This window comes from Podarcis filfolensis, assembly GCF_964270895.1.
Source record: "Podarcis filfolensis genome assembly, chromosome: 11".
Lineage (NCBI taxonomy): Eukaryota > Metazoa > Chordata > Lepidosauria > Squamata > Lacertidae > Podarcis > Podarcis filfolensis.
In genome coordinates, this window is record NC_139613.1 from 15,456,563 (window position 1) to 15,478,389 (window position 21,827).

Consider the following 21,827-nt stretch of genomic DNA (forward strand, 5'->3'; position numbering starts at 1 on the left):
CGCGGAGGCGCACGAGCCCCGGACTCGGAGCCGGGGCGCGGGAAAGAAGGCAAGCTGAGGAGACGCGGGGCAGGCCCTTCCCTCACACCCGGCACCGCCGCCCTGGCCCTCCAAGCCGCCGTCCCACCCACCTGTCGCTCTCCTCGGGCTCCTCGCGGTAGGTCCACGCATGCCCGAGCGCCGCCAGCAGCAGCAGCCCCAGCAGCAGCAGCCAGAGGCGCAGCACGCTGGGCGACGTCGGCGGCGGCCACAGCGCCAGCAGCAGAAGGCGCCGGGCACCTCCGCCGCCGCCGCCCCGCAGCACCATCGGGCGGCCTCGCGGCTCCCCTGCGCAGCGCCCGACCTCTCCGGCTGCGTGGCGCGCTCGAGGGCGCGCGGAGAGAGAGAGAGAGAGAAGAGGGAGGGAGGGAGGCGGAGGCGAGCCGTGCCCCCTGCGGCGGGAGCGAGTCACTGGGGCCGGCGGCGTGACCAGCGGGAGGAGGGAAGAGACATGCAATGGACGGCGCTTGGCCAGGCGCGGAGGAGAGGAAAGAGGGATGGGGGGAGAGGGCGACCAGATGCTTCCCAGAGGCGATCTTGGGTTGCTTTGCCCGCCGAGGAAGCGGAGAGGGGGGGAAGCGGGAGAGACGGAGCCAGATGTCGCCGAGGGTGGCGACCCCAGGAAGTGTTGGGGGAGATCGGCTTTCCCCCCGAAGCTCGTGGGGCAGGAGAGAGGAGGGGGGAGAGGACAGAGAAAGGGGTCGCCAGCTGGTGCACGGAGAGGCTGCCTGTCGGACGGGGGCTGGGGTGTTTCCTTCCCAAAGCGACGCGAGAGGGAGGATTCCGGTGTTACGAGGTCCCCCTCCACACACACACACACAGTTCACCAGGAGATAGGAGATAAGAGGGATGGGGATCTGGAGGTGGAGGGGTGGCCCGCTGTTGCGCAGGGATCTGGGGCAGCAGCAAGGGAGAAGTAGCTTCTCTCGCTGGAAGGGGGGCGGAGACAAGGAGCCAGGCTCCTCGAAGATTAAGGATGAAAAGGAAGGATAGAGGTACAGCAGAGGAGCAGGATAGGAAGCGATCTAAAAGTTGTGGGTCAAAACTTGGTTTCTGTCTAGCCAAGAGATTTGGCGGGGGGGGGGAGAGATGTAGGGAGAGCATGTGCGCAAAGGGAGGAGGAGTATCCAGCTATGGCAGGATGTGGGACAGGGTTTTTGTGTGTGTGTTTTTACAGCTAATACCCAACCTGCTGGTCTGACATAACCATCTTTCCAGGAAGGAACGGGAGGGGTTTTCCAAAGAAGGCCAGGCAGGAGGACTCAAAGAACCTGGAGGTGGATAGAAGAGAGAGCCAGCTATAACAGGAGGAGCATGTTCCAAGGCAGCCAGAAGATTAAGCCAAGCATTTTGGAAAGGCGGGTGGGGTTGGGGGACTCAGGCTAGATCAGGAGCTATAGAGTCAGGAATGGCCAGGAGGCTTTGAATGGAGGAAGGGGGGGGAGGGAGCCAGAGGTTGCAGATGGGCAAGTGGAAAGAAGCATCCAGGGGTTAGGAGGATTGGGAGTGGGGGTGAACAGAAGATATAGAAGTTGTGTAGCTAACTTGCGGAGTTAGCAATTGCAAAAGGAAGAGGCTGTGTGAGCAGATGGAGAGGTGCAAGTTGTGCAGTTAAATAATGTTACACCCCACCTCACAGTGTGAGGTTCCAGGTGGGCTTACACAAGGTCCGTGTTTCCTTTTGGAAATGAGGCACAGTGGGGACTGTGGTGTCTTTAGGATATATGGCTTATTTACACATATATTATACAACCTGAGCCTACGATGGAGGCGTTCCCAACATTGCACTCCAAGAGCGTCTTGCTTCTCCCAAAGGTGCAGCCTAGGATCCAAGCAGACATCAACATTGTCCTTGTCTCTCTCTCCAGCCTGCTGCTTTACTTCTACATTACATCACTCCTGCTGCAAACTCTTCTAAATCACATCTCCTCTGACTTTATTTGTGAAGTGAAAGGGGCTCTGCCTGTTTGCCAACTCTCACCGATGAGTTATGGCTCATTACCCCAGGCCATCACCTCATTGGAAGTTAGCCTTTCAACTTGTTGATTCCAGGGGATTAGCATTGTCCAGCACACAGCCTAATACAAAGGGTCTAGCTTAATGCACATAAGCCTGGGACCCAGACCTAGTCTTAATTAAATTCTGACTCCATCTAGACCCAGAAATCTAGGGTGTCTAGCACCCACAAACTTGTAAAAGCAAGTTTAGGCTCTAGACTTAATCGTCTGTACAGGGAACTCCCATCTTAAGAGAGTAGTGTGTTTTATTTCACTTACTTTAAGGATGTTGAGTCAGCTCTGCTCCATTTGGGGGCTGTTTAGTGGGACTCTGGACTTCTGCCCAAAAGCCCTGCTCCGGGGGCACTGCCAGACAAGGATTCAATATCTGTCTGGTTCATGAAATCAAGGAGAAAACAGTTGTCGCATTCGAGTCTCCCAACCTATTTCCCTGCAAGGATCTTAATCCCCATGAAGTTGGGAGCTAGAAATATCTCTTTTTCATGTTATTTTTCATCCTCAAGGATTTCAAATATTTTTTAAAAAAACACCTTTGTCTTAATCTGTTTCTCTGATCACTGACTTTGCAGTCCTGCTTATGCAGGGAAAGATATTTAGCAGAGCCAGCCATTCCAAGAACTAATGCTGGTAGTTTTTATGATGGAGTCCAGAGTCAACCTTTGCTTTACGTTTTCTGCCCAGTACTAGAGAGCATAGATCTCTGCGAACAAATGTAATTGCTTATGTCTGTTTGCACAGAAGAGGCACTGGAGAACCAGAATATCGCAGCAGTTCTCATCAGAACTGAGTTAGACATCGTAACACCTTAGCAGCTACAAAGTATATAGTGAAAAATTGAATGTTTGGAATTCTCATTTGATCATTAAATAAAGACTAGCTCAGAAATAGAGCATGTGCTTTTCATCCAAAAGCTCCCTGTTAACATCCTTGGCATTTCCACTGCAAAAAAAAGATGTCAAACAGTAGGGGCGGATTAGGGAAAAGTTTCTGCCTAAGGATTTGGGCAGCTGCTGCCAGACAGAGTTTGTTGTACTGGGCAAGGTGGATCAATGGTTTTGCCTCAGTATAAAGCAGTTTCAGCCTGTTTGTACCTACTAGGTTTTATTCTTTTTCTCCTCTGCAATGTACAGTGGTACCTCTGGTTAAGAACTTAATTCGTTCTGGAGGTCTGTTCTTAACCTGAAACTGTTCTTAACCTGAGGTACCACTTTAGCTAATGGGGCCTCCCGCTGCCACCGCATGATTTCTGTTCTCATCCTGAAGCAAAGTTCTTAACTATTTCTGGGTACTATTTCTGGGTTAGCGGAGTCTGTAACCTGAAGCGTCTGTAACCCGAGGTACCACTGTATATTAAAAAAAACCTAATGGCAGCAGCTGCATTAGGTGCACTTAGAAACAAGAGTTGGTATGGATTTTCTGCTATGTTCCACCTTCATTCCTTACTTTATGCATATGTACAACCTCTGTGTTGAACACTGGCCTCTTTACCTTTCCCATCATGCTTCAAGTGGACTGCCTGAGATGGGCATCACTAGGATATTTCTTAGGGTGGGGGGCAGAGCTTTTGTTCAGTGGGGAAGAACTGACGTGATTGGTCAGTTAGTTAAGTCTTTCTATTGTTTCACTTCATCTGGGGGAGGGCAGCTCCCCCCCACCCCTCCTTGGCTACGCCCATGCTGCCTGATTTATTTTTTTTACACTAAGAAGCTCCTAAAGGAGGTAGAGAGTCTTTTCCGTAGCAGAACTGAGCTCACCGTCTTTTCACACAAAAATCCACTCCTGGTTTCCCCCCTGTGCTTTCTTAAACTCAGCAGCCTGAATTATAAGGGGTATTACTAAACAATTGGGAGACAAAATCCTTGTTGATCTACTGCAAATCAGTCAGAGAGCTGCTTTCTACCCACCACTGGACTATGTATGGCACAAGCTTGCCTGAACATCTAACCAGTTGGTCCTCGAGGACAAGGATGGGAGACCTGTGGTTTTCCAGATGTTGTCAGTCTGTAACTCCCATCATCCTTGACCACTGATGGGAGGGGGTCCAACAACATCTGGAGGACCACAGTTTCTCCATCCCTGCCCTGTAGAAACCCTGTCCTTAAGTGTCTGTGGTCTTCAGCCTGAGCAGTGTGTTTCTGGTGTGGCGATTCTGCTAGTACTATTGCTGCCCTTTTCGAAGAGTCTGCCATTGTGTGGGAGGGGGAGTTTGCACAATGTTCCCTCCTGACTGGATGACCACAGGCAACCCTGCTGCATTTGGGGTTAAGGGGCAGAGCTTCTAGGTCAGAAGATGTTGCTCCCAGGCAGGCTTTTATCTCCAGACACCTTTTAACAAAGGGAATTAAAGCAGGATGTTGAACCTAGAAGTCTCTTGCTTCTCTGCCGTATACCCCCAGCACAATTTCTCAGGAAGGGCGTCTCAAGCCAGGAGTGATATTTCGGAGTGTATAAACATCCTATATTTAAAACATGTTCTATTTATCTATCTGTTAACAGCATTTATATACCACCTTTCTGCCAGGACATTCAAGGCAAAGCTTAAAGAAATTAAAAACAGCAGTGCTGCCTGGCAACCTCTTCGACCGAGTTTGGTGGATATGATCATGCCTACTATCCATACCCTGGGACGCGGGTGGTGCTGTGGTCTAAACCACTGAGCCTAGGGCTTGCCGATCAGAAGGTTGACGGTTCGAATCCCTGCGACAGGGTGAGCTCCCATTGCTTGGTCCCTGCTCCTGCCAACCTAGCAGTTCGAAAGCACGTCAAAGTGCAAGTAGATAAATAGGTACCGCTCCGGCGGGAAGGTAAATGGTGTTTCCATGTGCTGCTCTGGTTCGCCAGAAGTGGCTTAGTCATGCTGGCCACATGACCCAGAAGCTGTCTGCGGACAAACGCCGGCTCCCTCGGCCAGTAAAGCGAGATGAACGCCACAACCCAGAGTCGTCCACGACTGGACTTAACAGTCTGGGGTCCCTTTATCTTTACCATCCATGCCCTACAATGCAAACACACTGATTGGACACACGTTTGTGTTTGTATAAGGGGGGGGGTCCTATACAGTTGTAAGTGCACAGGACTCTTCCACGCAAACAGGAACCCTGATTGGTCAAGGTTTCCACCCAAATGTAGAAGCCCAGTATTGTCATAGTGCTGTCAGGCAAGGAATATCCAGAGTGAAGAATAAACTCTTTTATTGTCAGAGGTACATTTACAAGTTAGGAAAATGCATGCCCATGAGTCCTACATCTCTCAGGTACTCCTAGGTGTGCACCCAATGAGGAAGTGGCAGAAACAGAGAGACACAAACCCCTCCACCTCTGCTTATGTATCTCCCCCACTTGAACTGCATGCAAGCAAGCGAAGACTATGCCTGCATGTAACCACCTGCTCCTCTCTCTTCAGTCCTAGCCTGGTCCTGGGAGTCCATAGAGCAGGGAAGGTGGGGGCAGGAGGACGAGGTGTAGAAGCCCTGGACTCTACACCAGCCTGACCTATCTCTGTCTCCTCCTGCACCTGTTCTGCTGCACTCTCCAATCCTGCAGCTTCTGCCTCTGATTCTTGTCTACCAGCTGTTACAGGTTCTTCCAGTTCACTGATCCTTTTTTTCCAAGACAGTCTCCAACCGCGCTTCTCCCGGTGCCCATTCATCGGTATCCAGCCACCGCTCAGCCAGGCCCCGACATATATATATGTACATCCGTGTACATATATAGGCCCTCTTTCACACAAACACTGCATGTCTAGGGTGTGGGGCCAGTAGGCCCGTTGGTGTTGTGTTTGGATGAAAAACTTGCCTGTGAAAGGGTTTGCATGGGGAGAGAGACGAACTTCCAAACTTCCTAGGCTGTTTGACCTAACCTGTACTAACATCTCCTACAGTGCTAGACCTCGCAGGATTGTTGTGAGCATAGATTGAGGAGGCATGACACATTGCCTTGAGCTACTCAAAGGAAAACTGGGGTTTAAATGCATAAATGAATAAAACAGCCCTGGTAAGCAGGATTGGAAGGACTTGTCAATTTTGGTTGCTTTTCATTTATAAAATCTTGTGTTAATTTCTGCAGCCGATAAGGGTGATATCTTTTATGACTTGAATATTTGCTGATTAGAGAAAAAGTGTGCAGGTTTCTTAACTACATGGAACTCTTTCTGACAGAAGAATAATTCAGTGCTAACCTGAAAGCAACAATAATATCAATAATCATTATCATAATAATACAGTGTGATTTCTCAGCCAGCCATTCTGTTTGCTTTTGTTTAATTAACAAAGGTCCTAATGTCTGCAAATGCTCTGTTTAATTAAACACTCAAGGAGTCGCCTTGGCTCCAGATGGATTATTAGAAGTAATCCTCAGAGTTGCAATATTTTTGCCTTAATCATAATCCTTTCTTCAGCAACAACCCCAACCAAGTTTCATGATTTGATACTATGCAGTGGATTCCCCCCCTTTTTTTTGCCATTGGTAATCATATTACTAGCTAACACAGAAAAGATGTGGCTCTGATCTTGTTTTATCTCCTTTGTAATGAACGAACAGCCAAATCCATTAAGAGAACAGGGGCTACATCCTAAAAAGAACCACGATGCAGTCAAGGAAATATTAGAAGTTATGTTGCCCCAGGCAGAAATAATCTGGCACAAGTTTTCCTTAAGTAAATTCAGAGTGTTTTCTGCTGTGAGGATGCTCTCCATTGAACTAAGGCAGCCTTAACTTTGACTTGAACAACCAAGCAGAAATAGAATGGGGGAAAGCTGAAAAAGAAATCTGGGAGCATTTTTAGATACGAGCCAAAGAATTTAGCAGGGCATGTCAGCAATTCTCCCCGGAATTGTTTAAACAGAAATTGAACACACTTCGGCTGGCTTGTGTGTTTTCCTTCGTAATGGGTGTGTTTGTTGTGCCGCATGCCACAATTGTAAACTATTCTGTATGCAGAAACATTTATTTATTTTAACTTGGCAGTGCAGGCTGTTCTTTGTGTTAATTTTAATACGCCAAATGGCTTTCGCAATCATCTTTGCTTACGTGCGCAAATGAATCGTCCACGTTACTAAGACGTATGGCTGGCCCGAAACTCATCCTGTATGATAAGCGTGGCAAACGTTCATTCTCTGAGTGTGGATCGTTACACTGCCAAAACAGCATCAGTCATTCACAAAAGGGAGGTAGCAGCAGATTCAGGGAAACTCCACAATTTACAGAAGTACTAAAAATGTATATGTTTGGGGAGTGGAGAAGGGGTATTTCCCAAACAGCGTAATGAGATACTCAATGGGTATGGAATGCTAACTGTTAAGAGGGAGGGAGGGAGAGGAAATGGAAAACCAGAGGTGGTGGATAGGATAATGGGATTCAGCATTTCACACTGCAACCTTTTGTTGCAAGTCCCACTTGTCTGTGACTTCTAGCCGCAGTCACTGAACAGAATATCTATCTATCTATACTTTTAAGTGCCAGAACAAATAGCCAGGGATGACCATCCTTGCTTCTGAGGAAGCTGCTGGGCTGCTGCTGGGAACAGAATGCTGAACTAGATGCATCAAGGGAACTCGTTTTTTCTTGTGACATATATGAAGCAAAATGCAGGATGTGTCCTAGTGGCTGGAATTCTGCATTGCACTATGACAAATGTTCTATTTGCACACACGTTTCAGCTTGCCAGACATAATCATAGACCCATAGAATTATAGAGTTGGAAGGTACCCTGAGGATCATCTAGTCCAACCCCCTGCAATGCGGGAATATGCAGCTGCCCCATATGGGGATCGAACCTGCAATCTTGGCACAGTGGTACCTTGGTTCTCAAACTTAATCCGTTCCGGAAGCCCGTTCCGAAACCAAAGTGTTCCGAAACCAAGGCGCTCTTTCCCATAGAAAGCCATGCAAAATGGATTAATCTGTTCCAGACTTTTAAAAACAGCCCCTAAAACAGCAGTTGAACATGAATTTTACTATCTAGCAAGACCATTGATCCATAAAATGAAAGCAATAATCAATGTACTGTACTATAAAATAAATAAAATAGTATTGTAGATCAGGCATGTCCAACTTCAAGTAGGCTGCTTTCCTGGAGGGGGCAGGGGTGAATGTTTGTTTGCTCAGTCTGCTGTCAAGGTGCTAAATGTTGCTGGGTAGCATTAGAACTCTGCTCATTTTTTTAATATACTTTTTTAAAGATCAGGCAGCTTTCAGGCCAAAAAATGACACACACACCCTCCATTTTTGGTGTTTTCTCCTCAATGAGAAAGGACAGACTTAGAAAGTCTTCCTATATACATAAAGTTGCAAGGCTGCTGTTGCAAAAAAACAAACAAACCACAAAACAAAGCACTGCTTTCTGGGCTAGGTGGTAAAAGTATTAACACTGGCTTTGTTGCTTGATATTTATATATCGCTTTTCAGCGCTATCTGTTCCTAAAGAGGTTCAGATTAAATACGTTCTGCCCTTAAACAGTGCCCAAATTACCTGTGTCTGAGTCAGCTACCACTCTCTGCCTCATGTTACGACTGCCCTTGAATGGGGAGTACCTGGTGTGTCCTTCCATTCCCCCTTTTTTAATTCGGAAGCACAGATACTCTCCTGAAAGGGCTTTAATTCTGAACTGCCTTTGTATAGTAAAGAACAGCATTCTTAATACCACCCTGCCTCTAAGGAGAGTCTCAGCTACTGAAAGGAAAGGCATGAGAGACAACTCTCCCCATTTCACACATAATTACAGCTCGCATCTTGGATTACCACCAAAAACGAAGATCGGTTGATTAAAAATGCCCCTTTGAAAAAAGGGGGAAGCTGCTGACTAAGGAGAAAATATCAAGGAGGATTTCTGTACAAAAGCAATCTAGAAGACAAAGCATTTTTTCCCCATGAGTATCTATGGTGGTTTGGAAGACCCAGTTCTTACTCAGTGCAAAACAACTGCAGATAGAGTGAACTGTATGGCACTAGATAAGACTGTTTTATTTACATAGGAATCCTGTTTCGTTACAAGAAGTTCTGAGCTGAAGAACGTGAGAGCCTTCAAAACGTCCTGCTGCCTATCAGTCACCCTGAAAGGATCAGAGCTGTTCGTGCTTCATCACTCTTGACCTCTTTGATGAGGCTCAGGTCATCCTTCTAAGCGTGGGAGAAGGAAGATAAACAGTCCCTGGGGCTGTATAAACTTCTTATTCCTCCGTGCACACTTTCCAAGCGCAACCCAGAAACGAATACCTGGGCTTTCCCCCTCCCTCCACCAACTGCACCTACAGTGCTTAGACCATGGTTGGCAAACTAAGGCCCAGGGGCCGGATCCGGCTCAATCACCTTCTAAATCTGGCCCGTGGACGGTCCGGGAATCAGCATGTTTTTATATGAGTAGAATGTGCCCTTTTATTTAAAATGCATCTCTGGGTTATTTGTGGGGCCTGCCTGGTGTTTTTACATGAGTAGAACGTGTGCTTTTATTTAAAATGCATCTCTGGGTTATTTGTGGGGCATAGGAGTTCGTTCATTCCCCCCCCCAAAAAATACTGTATAGTCCAGCCTCCCACAAGGTCTGAGGGACAGTGGACCAGCCCCCTGCTGAAAAAGTTTGCTGACCCCTGGCTTAGACCCTAACCTAAAACATCAAATATCCCACATAATCCACCCCTTGCCAGACCTTCCTTCCCCTCTGTGCAACATCGTCTTTGTGATCAACCCATAAGGAATGTGGTCATTTAGGGTGTTTCCCTCCTGCTCTCCTGAGAGTCGTTGTTCATTGAAAAAGCGGAGGGCCAGTACAGTCGTAGAGAGAAACACAAATGAATACAGGCAGCTCTGCGTTAACGCGGGGGTTACGTTCTGAGGCATCGCGAGTTTAAGTGAAACCGCATATATTGGCAACACCATTGAAAAGGGTGGTAGACAGCACAATTGCTCCCTCCAAACTTCCTTGCTCAAACTCTAGCTCTCCAAAGGTGCAGGGGCTCCTGGGATTGCATTTGCAAAGGCCCGGGGGATTGCTAGGAGCTGTTTTCATGCCATTTTTGCACTTTTTAAGGGTCGTTTTTGCCCCTTTGTGTGCCACATGCGGGTTTGGGGTGATGCTTGTGTGTGTGCATGCTTTGAACATGTGTACATAGGGAGTTGCCTGTATACAATTGAGGAAAAGTTGCTTCTGCAAATTGATCTGACAAAGCAATTGAACACTATAGCCCTGAAAGGAATAAACTCATCTCTTTAAAAAAGAAAAGATAACAGTCAAAAAATCAGAAAAAGATGGAGGGCAGCAGCTACCTCTGGCATCAGATTCTGCCCGCCTTTAAGTGTGGCAGAGTGGAAGGAGGACAATCTACTCCATGGAGCAGAATCCACTGGGATGTTCTCCCGCTTCATTATGATTAATTTTAATTGCAAAAGACTCAGTAATGTTTTTTTTTTTTTCACCTTTCCTCCCTTCCAACAAGGCTTTGTGCAGGAGAACCCCCGGGTGGATTTATTCAGCTCTGTGTTAGCTGGTGTGGAAAGACTGTCATTCTGATTTTTTGACCAAGGGACCAAAATATATTGAGCTAGTGCTGTTCTGATGTTGGTCTTTTTATCTGCAGCCCTGCTCACTGTGAGCTTAATCCTTCTGCAGCAAAGCGCAGCCTTAATGGTGTGCCTGTAGGACTGCAGTCCGTCAAAACAAACAGGAGCAAACCATTCTCTTCTTTTTCATACTTTGACTTGGTTACTGGCCTGGGTTCTCTGCAGTGAATTACTGAGGTTAAGAACACTTAAGAATAGTGGTTTGGATGATGATTGGGGGGCTTGGAAACTGAGTGAGACCAACTTTATTATTATTGGTTTTTTTAAAAAGGATTAAACATGTTCTGTTCCAAGAAGCACTGAAGACTTCAGAGTTTATTGAACTTAAGTCAGGAAACATTCAGATATGGGAGAGATGATTTTCTAGATTAGACAATGAATCACATCTTTGAAAATCCATTTTTACCCCCTCTATCTTTCTTTCTTTCTTTCTTATTTATTTTAAAATGTATTATCTGCTCTTTTGTAAAATACTATATAGCAGGGTGGCTTGCAACACATAAAATACAATAAAACCAGTCTATAAATATCTATAAAGCACAATTTAAAATGCCAGTAAAACATCAGTACATATTGGTTGGTTTAAAGGGGGGGGGGACATATTGTGAAGGCTGGTCCAAATAGTGCGATTTCCGAAAGACAACAAAAGAGGGCCGGGATGGTTGGGTTACTGCCACATCTCTACTGGCAGGGAGTTCCACATGTCAGGAGCTGCCACACTCAAGAATTAGCCCCTAGCAAAGGCCAACTGAACCTCCAGGGAAGTGGGTTGCCACCAGAAGTGCCCCATCAAAGGTTCTCAGGGAACAAGGTAGAACACAAGGGACTGAGAGGTCCTTATTTTACTTTGGCCCAGGTTCTTTATGAATTAGGACAAAAACTTTGATCCTGACTCAATAGCAAATCGGAAAGCAGAACAGCTCTCCCAGCAGCAGAGTAGCATGTTGCTAGTAATGCACTCCTGCGAGCAGTCTGGCCACAGCAGTAATTGCAGCAGCTTCTGGACCAGATGCGAGGGAAGCCCACATAAAGTGTGTTCCAGCAATCAGGTCTTGGGGTTGCCAATGCATGGATCACTGTCATTAGGCTCTCCCAGTCCAGGAATGGTCATACCAGCCAGAGCTGGTTGAAAGCACTCCTGGCCACAGAGATCCCTTGAGGCTCAACCTCTGGCTAGTTCACCAGCCCCTTCTGGAGAGAAATGACTCTGCCCCTGGAATCCCTTGCTCTGCTAACCGAACCAACCTTCCCTGGCTTGATTTTACCAACCATGCAATGTGAATAAAGAACAGTTTTGTCCAAAAGCCTGTACATCATTAAAGCTTCAAACCCTCTTCAAACCTGCATTGAAAGCACACCAGACTTGCGATACTCTTTTCAGTATCCCCAGAACTTTGGCAGAAACAGAAGGCAGATTGGTGGCTGCTGAGCAAGTACGATTCTCTTTATCTCAATTCAAGGTCTTTCTCTCTTTTTTTTGCTCAGGGTCACCAGCCAAGCTTAGCCCAGGGCACTGCCCTGTTGTTGTTGTTTAGTTGTTTAGTCGTGTCTGACTCTTCGTGACCCCATGGACCAGAACACACCAGGCACTCCTGTCTTCCACTGCCTCCCGCAGTTTGGTCAAACTCATGCTGGTAGCTTCGAGAACACTGTCCAACCATCTCATCCTCTGTCGTCCCCTTCTCCTTGTGCCCTCCATCTTTCCCAACATCAGGGTCTTTTCCAGGGAGTCTTCTCTTCTCATGAGGTGGCCAAAGTATTGGAGCCTCAGCTTCAGGGTCTGTCCTTCCAGGGAGCACTCAGGGCTGATTTCCTTAAGAATGGATAGGTTTGATCTTCTTGCAGTCCATGGGACTCTCAAGAGTCTCCTCCAGCACCAGAATGTATCAAATTGTATAGTAATCACGAGACTAAATGCCCGACCTACTGAAAGCGCTTGTTCCATGCATAGCTAATCCTGCAGGATGGGAAAAGAGAACTGAACCCAGTTTCATTTGGCAGCAGTGTAGAGAGGCAATGGGTGTGAAAGCTGCTTTGGAATTTGTGCTGCCTGCCCACGTGCTTGCCCCTTTTGCCCTTGCACTGCCTTCTTAACCCGGACATTTGTAATTAAACAGATCTTTTCAAAAGCACCAAGATGCTCTCTCTTCCAAAGGAAAAGGATAGTGGAGCGGTGTGGAGGTCACCTTGACCTCCCTGTTCCTTGGGGGAAGGAGAGCACGCAACACAACACAAGCACAATCTATCCAGAGTTAAATTCTTTAAAGGGGCTTTTCTTATTTAAATCAATGGGGCATAAAAGTCCTTAATTTTGTCTGGCTCGTGCCCTGCATTCATGGTGCAAAAACCATTTGCGAAAACAGTCTCAGTGGAGTAGGGTAGGATAGCTGCCGAACATACACAGAGTGCCAATTATTCAGCAATAAATAAGCACAACCGGCTCTCACGTAACTAACTTCATGGACACAAACAACTAGAGATTCGATCCTGTGCACACTTGGAAATTAACCACCCCAAACAAAATTGGATTTCTGTGTCAACTTGCACGATGGTGTGCTCCACCTCAGTGAATATAGCTGCTATAGATTATCCTTATATAATATATCTCTTTGTACAATATACCACTTTGATGCCCTGGGCTCCTGCAGGAGGAAGGTTGGGATATAAATTGAATAAATAGCTTTATTGCACTCTCCTATTTTCTCTCTTTCTCTTTTACCCTATTATACACATTTGAATAATGTGTTCCATATGCTTCCAATCTGGTTTTCTTAATGCTGGCCGTTACCTGCAATGATTTGATTTGAATAAATAATAATAATAATTTCAACACGCTCATTTGCCCATTATACATGCATACCGAAGTGCTACTCTTCTAAAAGCTTCTTAAAAACAAAACAAAAAACTGGGAAAAAATCCCTCCCTTTTACCGATTCAGTAATGCCTGTGACTGTCCTACATCAGCGCTGCCTTGTGATTTTACAGGAAACCACTTCATCTTTCCTCCCCCGCGTCCCTGGCCCCACTTGTGAATGCATTACACAGCTTAAGTAAGCTACAAAGCCAATAAATACTTTTGTGACACCCCGAGGACTAACAAGTTTATTACGGTGTAGGCTGTCGTGGACTGAGGTCCACAAAAGCTTGGGCCTCAATCAATTTGTTAGTCTTTTTAAGTTGCTGCAAGACTCATGTTTTTTTGCTGGCTCTCTGGGTGCTGCTACAAGACCAAGCAGCAAGTCAACGCTCCTCAGTCCCTTTGGGTTGCCTGTCACTCTGGCAGGGCATCTTTGTCAGGTGTACAAGAGGCATTCAGCAGGTGCCACCATCCCTGGCAGGGAAGTACTGTACAGTACAGCTAAGCTTCAGCTGTTGCATTTCTGCCAGCAGAATCTACAGGATCACCGCCAAGACAAACTAAGCAGAACAAGCTGGCAATGCAGTTTGTCCCTTTTACCAGTCCTCTCTCCTCTTTGCATCTTAAATGGCAATGACCACAAAAGCCTGGGGGGCATTCTAATACCAAACATGACCTTTCCCTCCCTCTTTTCCCAGGCTCACACAACTTGGACTTGAGCGTTCACGCATTTCTGGGAAGAGTGCATCTGAGGCTGTTGGATACCTATTGAATAGCTATTTTGTACTATTAAGAAATCTGGCAAGTATTAACCACCAGCCTCGTTGTGGTTGCCAAACACTGTTCCTTCCGCAGTGGTGCCACGCAAAAGCTTGAGCTGTCCTCCCCACCCCCCAAAAAATTATGCTTGTAAACCAAAAGAAGCATAAATCACTTAATTCAAGTCAGTGAATGAAGATCTAAGAACAAAGGGAAATCCTCAAATCATTGGGCTTGGTGCAGTCATTGATTCTCCCTAGCATTTCACAGCTTAGAACAGAATCATAGAGTTGTAGAGCTAGAAGGGACCCCCTAGGGCCACCTATTTCAACCTCCTGCCCACAGCATGCAGGTGGGCTTGAACCACCAACCTTCTGGTTTAGAGCCAGATGCACTGACCCATGGCACCAACAGGGACACTTCTTCGTGTTTAGCGCTACTGTAATCTCATGAGCAAGACATAAAGGCGTTGGTCATCCCTCTCTTATTTCTTCTTGGTATTTGTTACTCAGAACAAGTAGGATTTATTTCACCATTTGCCCTGATAGACATGTCCTTTCTTTACAATGTTCTTGAAATGTCACTATCACCACCACTGTCTAGAACTTCATTCCATACTTCCCATTTATCAGTCATCCAGTAACAAAAGGTTTCTGGGCGACGTGCAAAACAAAACAATATCAGAGTCCCAAGAAAACAAGAATCAGTGTAACAGCAAATGAAACAACCGCAAAAGCAAAGCAACGGTTCCAAGGGAGAAAACTGGAAAGGAAAGTATCACAGAAACAATCAACAAATATGGAAAGCCAATGGAATCGATTCCAGAGAGCGAAAGCAACCCTGTTTAAGCCACAGCATAATGAAACAATAAAATAAAAATTGATTAAGCCTGTGGAATTATTTATTGGGTTGGTTGGGTTTGTTTCTGTACATTTTTTAAATTTGACATTTAAATAGATTTTGTCTCAAAGTCACTTTAAGATATTGTATCAAGCGATGAAAAAATGTGCTGAATAATAATATATATATATTTTTAAAATTACATTTATGTCCCATCTTTAATCCAAGGAGCTGAAACTGGCATACACACTTCTCCCTCTCTCTGCTTAATCTTAACAACAATACTGTGAGCTAAGTTAAACTGAGAAGATGCCGAGTGGTCCAAGGTCAATCCGTAGGTCAATCCTTCATGACTGAAGGAGGATTTGAAGCCTGGTCTCCCAGGTCCTAGTCCAACACTCTAACCACCACACCACACTGTGGCATGTAGTAAAGCAAACTGGGAGCATAGCAGAAGCAGACCTCATGCCCACCCTACGCAGACCCGTTTGTTTATTTATTTATTATTAAATTTAGCTCCTTCCCTTCCTCTCAAAGGAGCCCACAGCAGCAAGTTCACCAGACTTCCTACATGCACACACGCTGCATACACCTCTGATTTTCATGTGCAATTAGAAACCCTGCAGAAGTTACTATTGGGCTTCATTTTTACCAAACAACAGAGGAAACCCTCAAATAAAACCTAATGGTGCATGTCTTGGCACAACTGTGCAGTTGGCCTCAACTGCCTTGACTTGCTCACTCCCATTTCAAAGCAACGTTTCCAAGTGTTTTCCTGGAAAACATTCATTGTCAGGGCAGAAGCTATTTATAATCTGACAAACCATGTTTCTGGACGAATGACATCAAAAGTGGCCGATTGCCATGGGAGCAAACAGGTTTCTGAACACACACCGCAAAGACCATACAAAGGGAACGTTGTGCTTGACAAATCGTCCATTTCCATAAGGAAAGGCCCAAGTAAACCCACACAATGGCTTGCAGACAGGCTGATGGGAGGCACAAGAAACAGCTGCAGAGGTATTTGCACGTAGACCCTCTGTGGGGGCCCTATGTTCTCGTCTACCTCAGTGGCCTCAGAGGTCTGGCACTCATCATCATCCCCAAGGTACTCAGCTCCTGTTTACCTGTTGCGTGACTCATCACACCAACTCATTGAACCAGCGTGGTATAATGATTTGTTGGCATCCATCTGTCTCGAGAGACAATGGAGTGCACCTCAAGGAGCAAAGTCAAACCTCTGGAGAATCACAGCACCTGCTGTGGCTGCAGAGACCGGTAATTCATAACTTCTACTTCCTGTATTGTTTCTGCTGCGTTAGTGGCACCAAAGTGACCTCACTGGGGTGCAAGCTTGGGCTGTGTGTATGTAGGTGTTGGGCTTCCAGAACACGCAGAGAAATGAAGAGGGTGTAGCAGGAGAGTGAGATTTCCTGGTTTCTTCAGCAGCCTGCCTCCATTCTGCCTCTTTACCCTCTTCTGCTTCTGCCTTTGATTCTGGACTGCTCTCTGCCACATACTCTTCCTGCTCACAAAACCCTGCTATCTCTTCAGCTTCCAACACCTCCTCCTGCCACTCATTGTCATCCTCCACCAATCCCCTGGCTCTGAGCCTTCTTCTTCTGGGGGTTCCTTTGTAGGTTCTCCAGCTGGTGCCTCCCACTCCTCCTGTGCATCCAGCCAGTCCATGATATTAGGAGTAAATTGGCTTTCTGAAATTAATGTGTAATCATTACATTCCATTTGTCTGTTAATGGGGTGTGCATGTCAATGCAATGAGGTAGGTCAGACTGCGATGACAGTGAGTTGCACAAAGCCACCCATGGAGCTTTGTGGCTGAGCCACTGAGTGACTGAATCTTGGGATAGACTCCAGGATCAGAGATCTAAAATATTTGTCTGATAAATATATGATGGAGGGGGTTCTCCTCCAAGAACCAATTGTACATAACTTTTTTATTTCCTCTACTTCTGAGTTCACTCAGTGATGGATATTTCTATAGTAACAAACAGCTGTTGTCTTCTAAATAAAAAAGGGAAACCAATTAAGCTGATTTGCAGCTCCTGGCTTCAGTTCCCTTCTTACTACAGAGGCACAGTTGACTTTTGTGGCACGCCTAAACAATGAAGGACAGAGGAAGGAAGCAGGTGACGCTGTGGTCTAAACCACCGAGCCTCTTGGGCTTGCTGATCAGAAGGTCAGCGGTTCAAATCCCCGTGATGGAGTGAATTCCCGTTGCTCTGTCCCAGCTCCTGCCAACCTAGCAGTTCAAAAGCACGCCAGTGCAAGTAGATAAATAGGTACTGCTGTGGCAGAAAGGTAAACGGCATTGCCGTGCACTCTGGCTTTGTCACGGTGTCCCGTTGCACCAGAAGCGGTTTAGTCATGCTGGCCACATGACCCGGAAAGCTGTCTGTGGACAAACTCTGGCTCCCTCGGCCTGAAAGCGAGATGAGCGCTGCAACCCCATAGTCGCATTTGACTTAACCATCCAGGGGTCCTTTACCTTTTTACATTTAAGAATCCTCTGTTAGGTGACATATGAAAGAAAGCCAAGCCACACATTCCTTTTTAAAATTTTGCTTTCCAACTCTTAATTGGTGTGAATGAATAAATGGATCTTTATTTGCGTCAGCCATCGGCCATAGCAATGAAACAACAATACAATACACAAAGTGGGACGCGGGTGGCACTGTGGGTTAAACCACAGAGCCTAGGACTTGCCGATCAGAAGGTTGGTGGTTCAAATCCCCGCAACGGGGTGAGCTCCCGTTGCTCGGTCCCTGCTCCTGCCAACCTAGCAGTTCGAAAGCACATCAAAGTGCAAGAAGATAAATAGGTACCACTCCGGCAGGAAAGTAAACGGCGTTTCCGTGCGCTGCTCTGGTTTGCCAGAAGCGGCTTAGTCATGCTGGCCACATGCCCCGGAAGCTGTACTCTGGCTCTCTCGGCCAATAAAGCGAGATGAGCGCCGCAACCCCAGAGTTGGCCACGACTGGACCTAATGGTCAGGGGTCCCTTTATCTTTACAATATACAAAGAATGTATATGAATGGGTAGCTTCACAATTACCCATACTAGTCCTAAATGTCCCCCTCAAAATGTTTCTTCATCTCCCTACACATCCGTTGTGGTTTCTTTGCTGAGCAACAACATGCAGAAGTCCGTGGAGTGGGGGGCCTGCCAACCAGAAGAGTCTCTGAGGTGTACATCCAAAGCCAGCTCCAGTCCTAGACTCAGGCAAACAGCAATCCATGTGGTCAGATGCTCCAGGAGTCAGATAATCCAAAGAGCATGGGATCGGGGGGGGGGAGGGGGGTCAAGATGAGCAGAAAGCAGCAACGCAAGGCCAAGAACTACAAGTGTTAGAAGCTGCGCTCAGGCAGGCTGAAGCCAGCTGCATCTCATCAGTGCCGTCTCCTCTGCGTCCTTCAAGGCTGTTCAGCAGGCGAAGCTGACACCTGGCCCCAGACAGTAATGAATGGGTAGCTTCACAATGATCCATACTAGTGCTGAATGCCCCCCACCACCAAGTTTATTCATCTTGCTACACATCATGCATTCTCCCCGGTATATCATGCAGTTTTCATCAATTATTGTTGACTATTGATTGTGACAAAGATATTTCCACCTTAATCAATGGAATTACAGTGGTACCTTGGTTCTCAAATGCCTTGGTACTCAAACGCCTTGGTTCCTAAACACTGAAAACCCAGAAGTAAGTGTTCCAGTTTTCGAACATTTTTCGGAAGCTGAACGTCCAATGCGGCTGTCGGCTATTGTTTCCGGGACGCCTGCACCAATCAAAAGCTGCACCTTGGTTTTCAAACATTTCAGAATGGATTGAGAACCAAGTATTTGGAACTTTTGTTTTTGCTATTTATTTTGCGTTTTTGTTTTTGAGGCTTTTTCGGTTAATTTGTTTTTGTGACTACAAATACTGTCTTATTTATTTTATAGTACAGTACATTGATTACTGCTTTCATTTTATGGATCAATGGTCTCGTTAAATAGGAAAATTCATGTTAAATTGCTGTTTTAGGAGTTGTTTTTAAAAGTCTGGAACGGATCAATCCGTTTTGCATTACTTTCTATGGGAAAGCGCGTCTTGGTTTTGGAACGCTTTGGTTTTGGAACAGATTAAGTTTGAGAACCAAGGTGCCACTGTATGCCATATTGGCAAAACAGCCAGGTCTGCTGCTCCTGTGGATCCTGCCACCTGAAGCAGTCATGTCACCTTGCTTCATGAGTGGGCTGGCCCTGCTTAGATGAGCACTGAATTATATGACACCCACACTCCTAGCAACACACATTCCCTGAAGGCTGTGCCTTACCTGAACAGCTCTAAGATGGATGGATTTGGGGGGACTTTTTTTTTCTAAAATATGTTTTGCTTCTTCTTGAGGCAAATTGTTGTTCTTGGTGCTGGCGTTTTACTTTTAACCTACTTTTAACATTGCATTTTATAGATTGTTTAATGGATATTTTATTGTTGGTTTATGGAAGTTTTAAAGTGAGCATAACCTGCTTTGTTTCCCAGTAGGAAGTGAGAGCTGTATGGAAGTGAGAGCTGGACCATAAAGAAGGCTGATCGCCGAAGAATTGATGCTTTTGAATTATGGTGCTGGAGGAGATTCTTGAGAGTCCCATGGACTGCAAGAAGATCAAACCAATCCATTCTGAAGGAAATCAGCCCTGAGTGCTCACTGGAAGGACAGATCCTGAAGCTGAGACTCCAATACTTTGGCCACCTCATGAGAAGAGAAGACTCCCTGGAAAAGACCCTGATGTTGGGAAAGATGGAGGGCACAAGGAGAAGGGGACGTCAGAGGGCGAGATGGTTGGACAGTGTTCTTGAAGCTACCAGCATGAGTTTGACCCAACTGTGGGAGGCTGTGGAAGACAGGAGTGCCTGGCGTGCTCTGGTCCATGGGGTCACGAAGAGTCGGACACGACTAAATGACTAAACAACAACAACCTGCTTTGAGCTTTTGCTCAATAACTAACAGTGAGATCTAAGTAGAAAAGAATGCTAAATAATAAAACATTTTTGACCATCAAGGGAATTCAGGCTTGGTGGTTCTATCAACAAAGGTGAAATTACAACAGTATCTCTTTCTGACAGGATTACTATAATCCCACACATTCTATTTGCATCTTCCTTCACTTTATAGGGCATGTGCAGTTCTTGTGTGAATAGTTTCAATAAGCTGAGTAGCTGGCAAGATAATATGTCCAGTCTATTCTGCTGTGATCCCAGCTGACTGGGCAATTGACTGGAAGAGATTTCCAAAAAGTTGCCAAAGGGAAGCAACAACTTGCCTCTGATTAGGGAAGTCCATCAAAAATTTAGTGTGAATTTCTCTCCTAAAGTGTACATTTTCTAAATTCTTGTCTAATATACACACGTTTGCAATGCAATTGTGCCTGATATATGGCAGTTTTGCACATTACTTTCACCAGCACATCCATTATAACACACACTTTACACACATATATGTACATTTGTATATATTACTTGGCTGGAGAAAAATTCATGGATTGCGAATTTCGAAAGAGATCTATGGTTTGCTTTGATTTTGTTTTGTAAAGAATGAATGAGAGAAGTTCACCTTTTATTGTGAACTAAATCAAATTTATCCCCCTTCTTTACTCCTGTTCAGCAAACCACTGGCAAAACTCCCACTTGGAATTTGACCAGAGTGAATTTACACTTTTGTTACTCTTTGCTTGACAGGTTGTCTGAAAACCAATGAGGTACTTCTAGATGTGTGGAAAGATAACGTGTTTCGGATGACCTGAGGGCTCTGCATTTGTTGCATAACTAAAGACTCTACTTTTAGGAAACGCATTTATGTCAGTTGGTCACATTTCCTGTGATTTTTTTTTTTTTAAGTTAGGTGGCAAAATGCTCACATAGTCATGCTATGGTTATATAAAACTATTAACCCTCCTTATAAGGCATGGGATGCTTTTTCACCCTCTACAGTTGCTTGCACAGCTATTTGGATGGGAGAAACCTAAGTGGTTAAAAAAAAAAGCTTTTTATGGGTCTTCTGGTTTAGGAGCATGAGAATCCATATACAATGTAAAATAAACTATTTTTGTTTGCTGCAAAGGTCAGATCAGCTCCAAATGTTATGCAATGTTGCGCATAGGGCTGTTCCTATATTTGTCCACAAATATTTCTAAGTTTTCTGGAAAGGTGCTTTCTCAGAAGAGCTAAAATGCTCACTGCATACTTTTACTTTTTAAAAAAGCCTTGCACAGTTTGGACCTCCCCTGAGCTAGCACTGTTGTTTTACCTAGCCATCTTCCTTGCTTGAGTGATCCCAGCCAATCAGGGATCCTGTAATAAACGCAATATCTGGTTATGTCAAAAAACCAAATCTGCTTGCCTACAAGGAACATTTCTGGGTCAGATCAGGAAGCATCGCCCTTATTCTTCATGGGTGTCAAGGATCACGTCATCCACAACGTTTCTTAAAAATAACACAAACCAAGGGTTATTGTTTTTAATATTACAAATAATACTGCAAATCAGTGCATCCACTAGGATGGTGTTTCACACTGGCCCACAGAGCAAAACACATTAGACACTGCTGCAAGTAAGGATGTAATTCCATGATGATGTACTTGTGCAGCAGTGAAGGATTGCACCATTCAAAAACACAAAGCCTGCAAACACCAAAATTGCTCCCTCCATGGCTTCTCGCTCAAACTCAAACTCTCCAACTCCTCCCTGCGTCATGCCAGCCGCG

At 45.7% G+C, this 21,827-nt stretch overlaps 1 protein-coding gene and 1 long non-coding RNA gene across 3 annotated transcripts in view; one reads left to right on the top strand and one right to left on the bottom strand.

Annotated features, from left to right (window-relative positions):
* CCBE1 (collagen and calcium binding EGF domains 1) overlaps positions 1 to 1,169 on the bottom strand; it is a 150,212-nt gene extending 149,043 nt beyond the window's left edge. The window contains exon 1 of the mRNA XM_083575796.1: positions 132 to 1,169. Within this exon, the coding sequence (XP_083431922.1) occupies positions 132 to 307 (176 nt within the window). The 5' untranslated portion in view covers positions 308 to 1,169. The remainder of the gene's footprint in view (positions 1 to 131) is intronic.
* LOC310744521 lies at positions 59 to 20,127 on the top strand. Of its 2 annotated transcripts, none has more exons than XR_014539599.1 (2): positions 59 to 157; positions 19,610 to 20,127. It is a non-coding gene; the product is annotated as an uncharacterized lncRNA (long non-coding RNA). The 2 variants fall into 2 exon arrangements; XR_014539600.1 differs by having other exon boundaries at positions 89 to 157; positions 19,607 to 20,127.
* Positions 20,128 to 21,827: the final 1,700 nt, after the last annotated feature.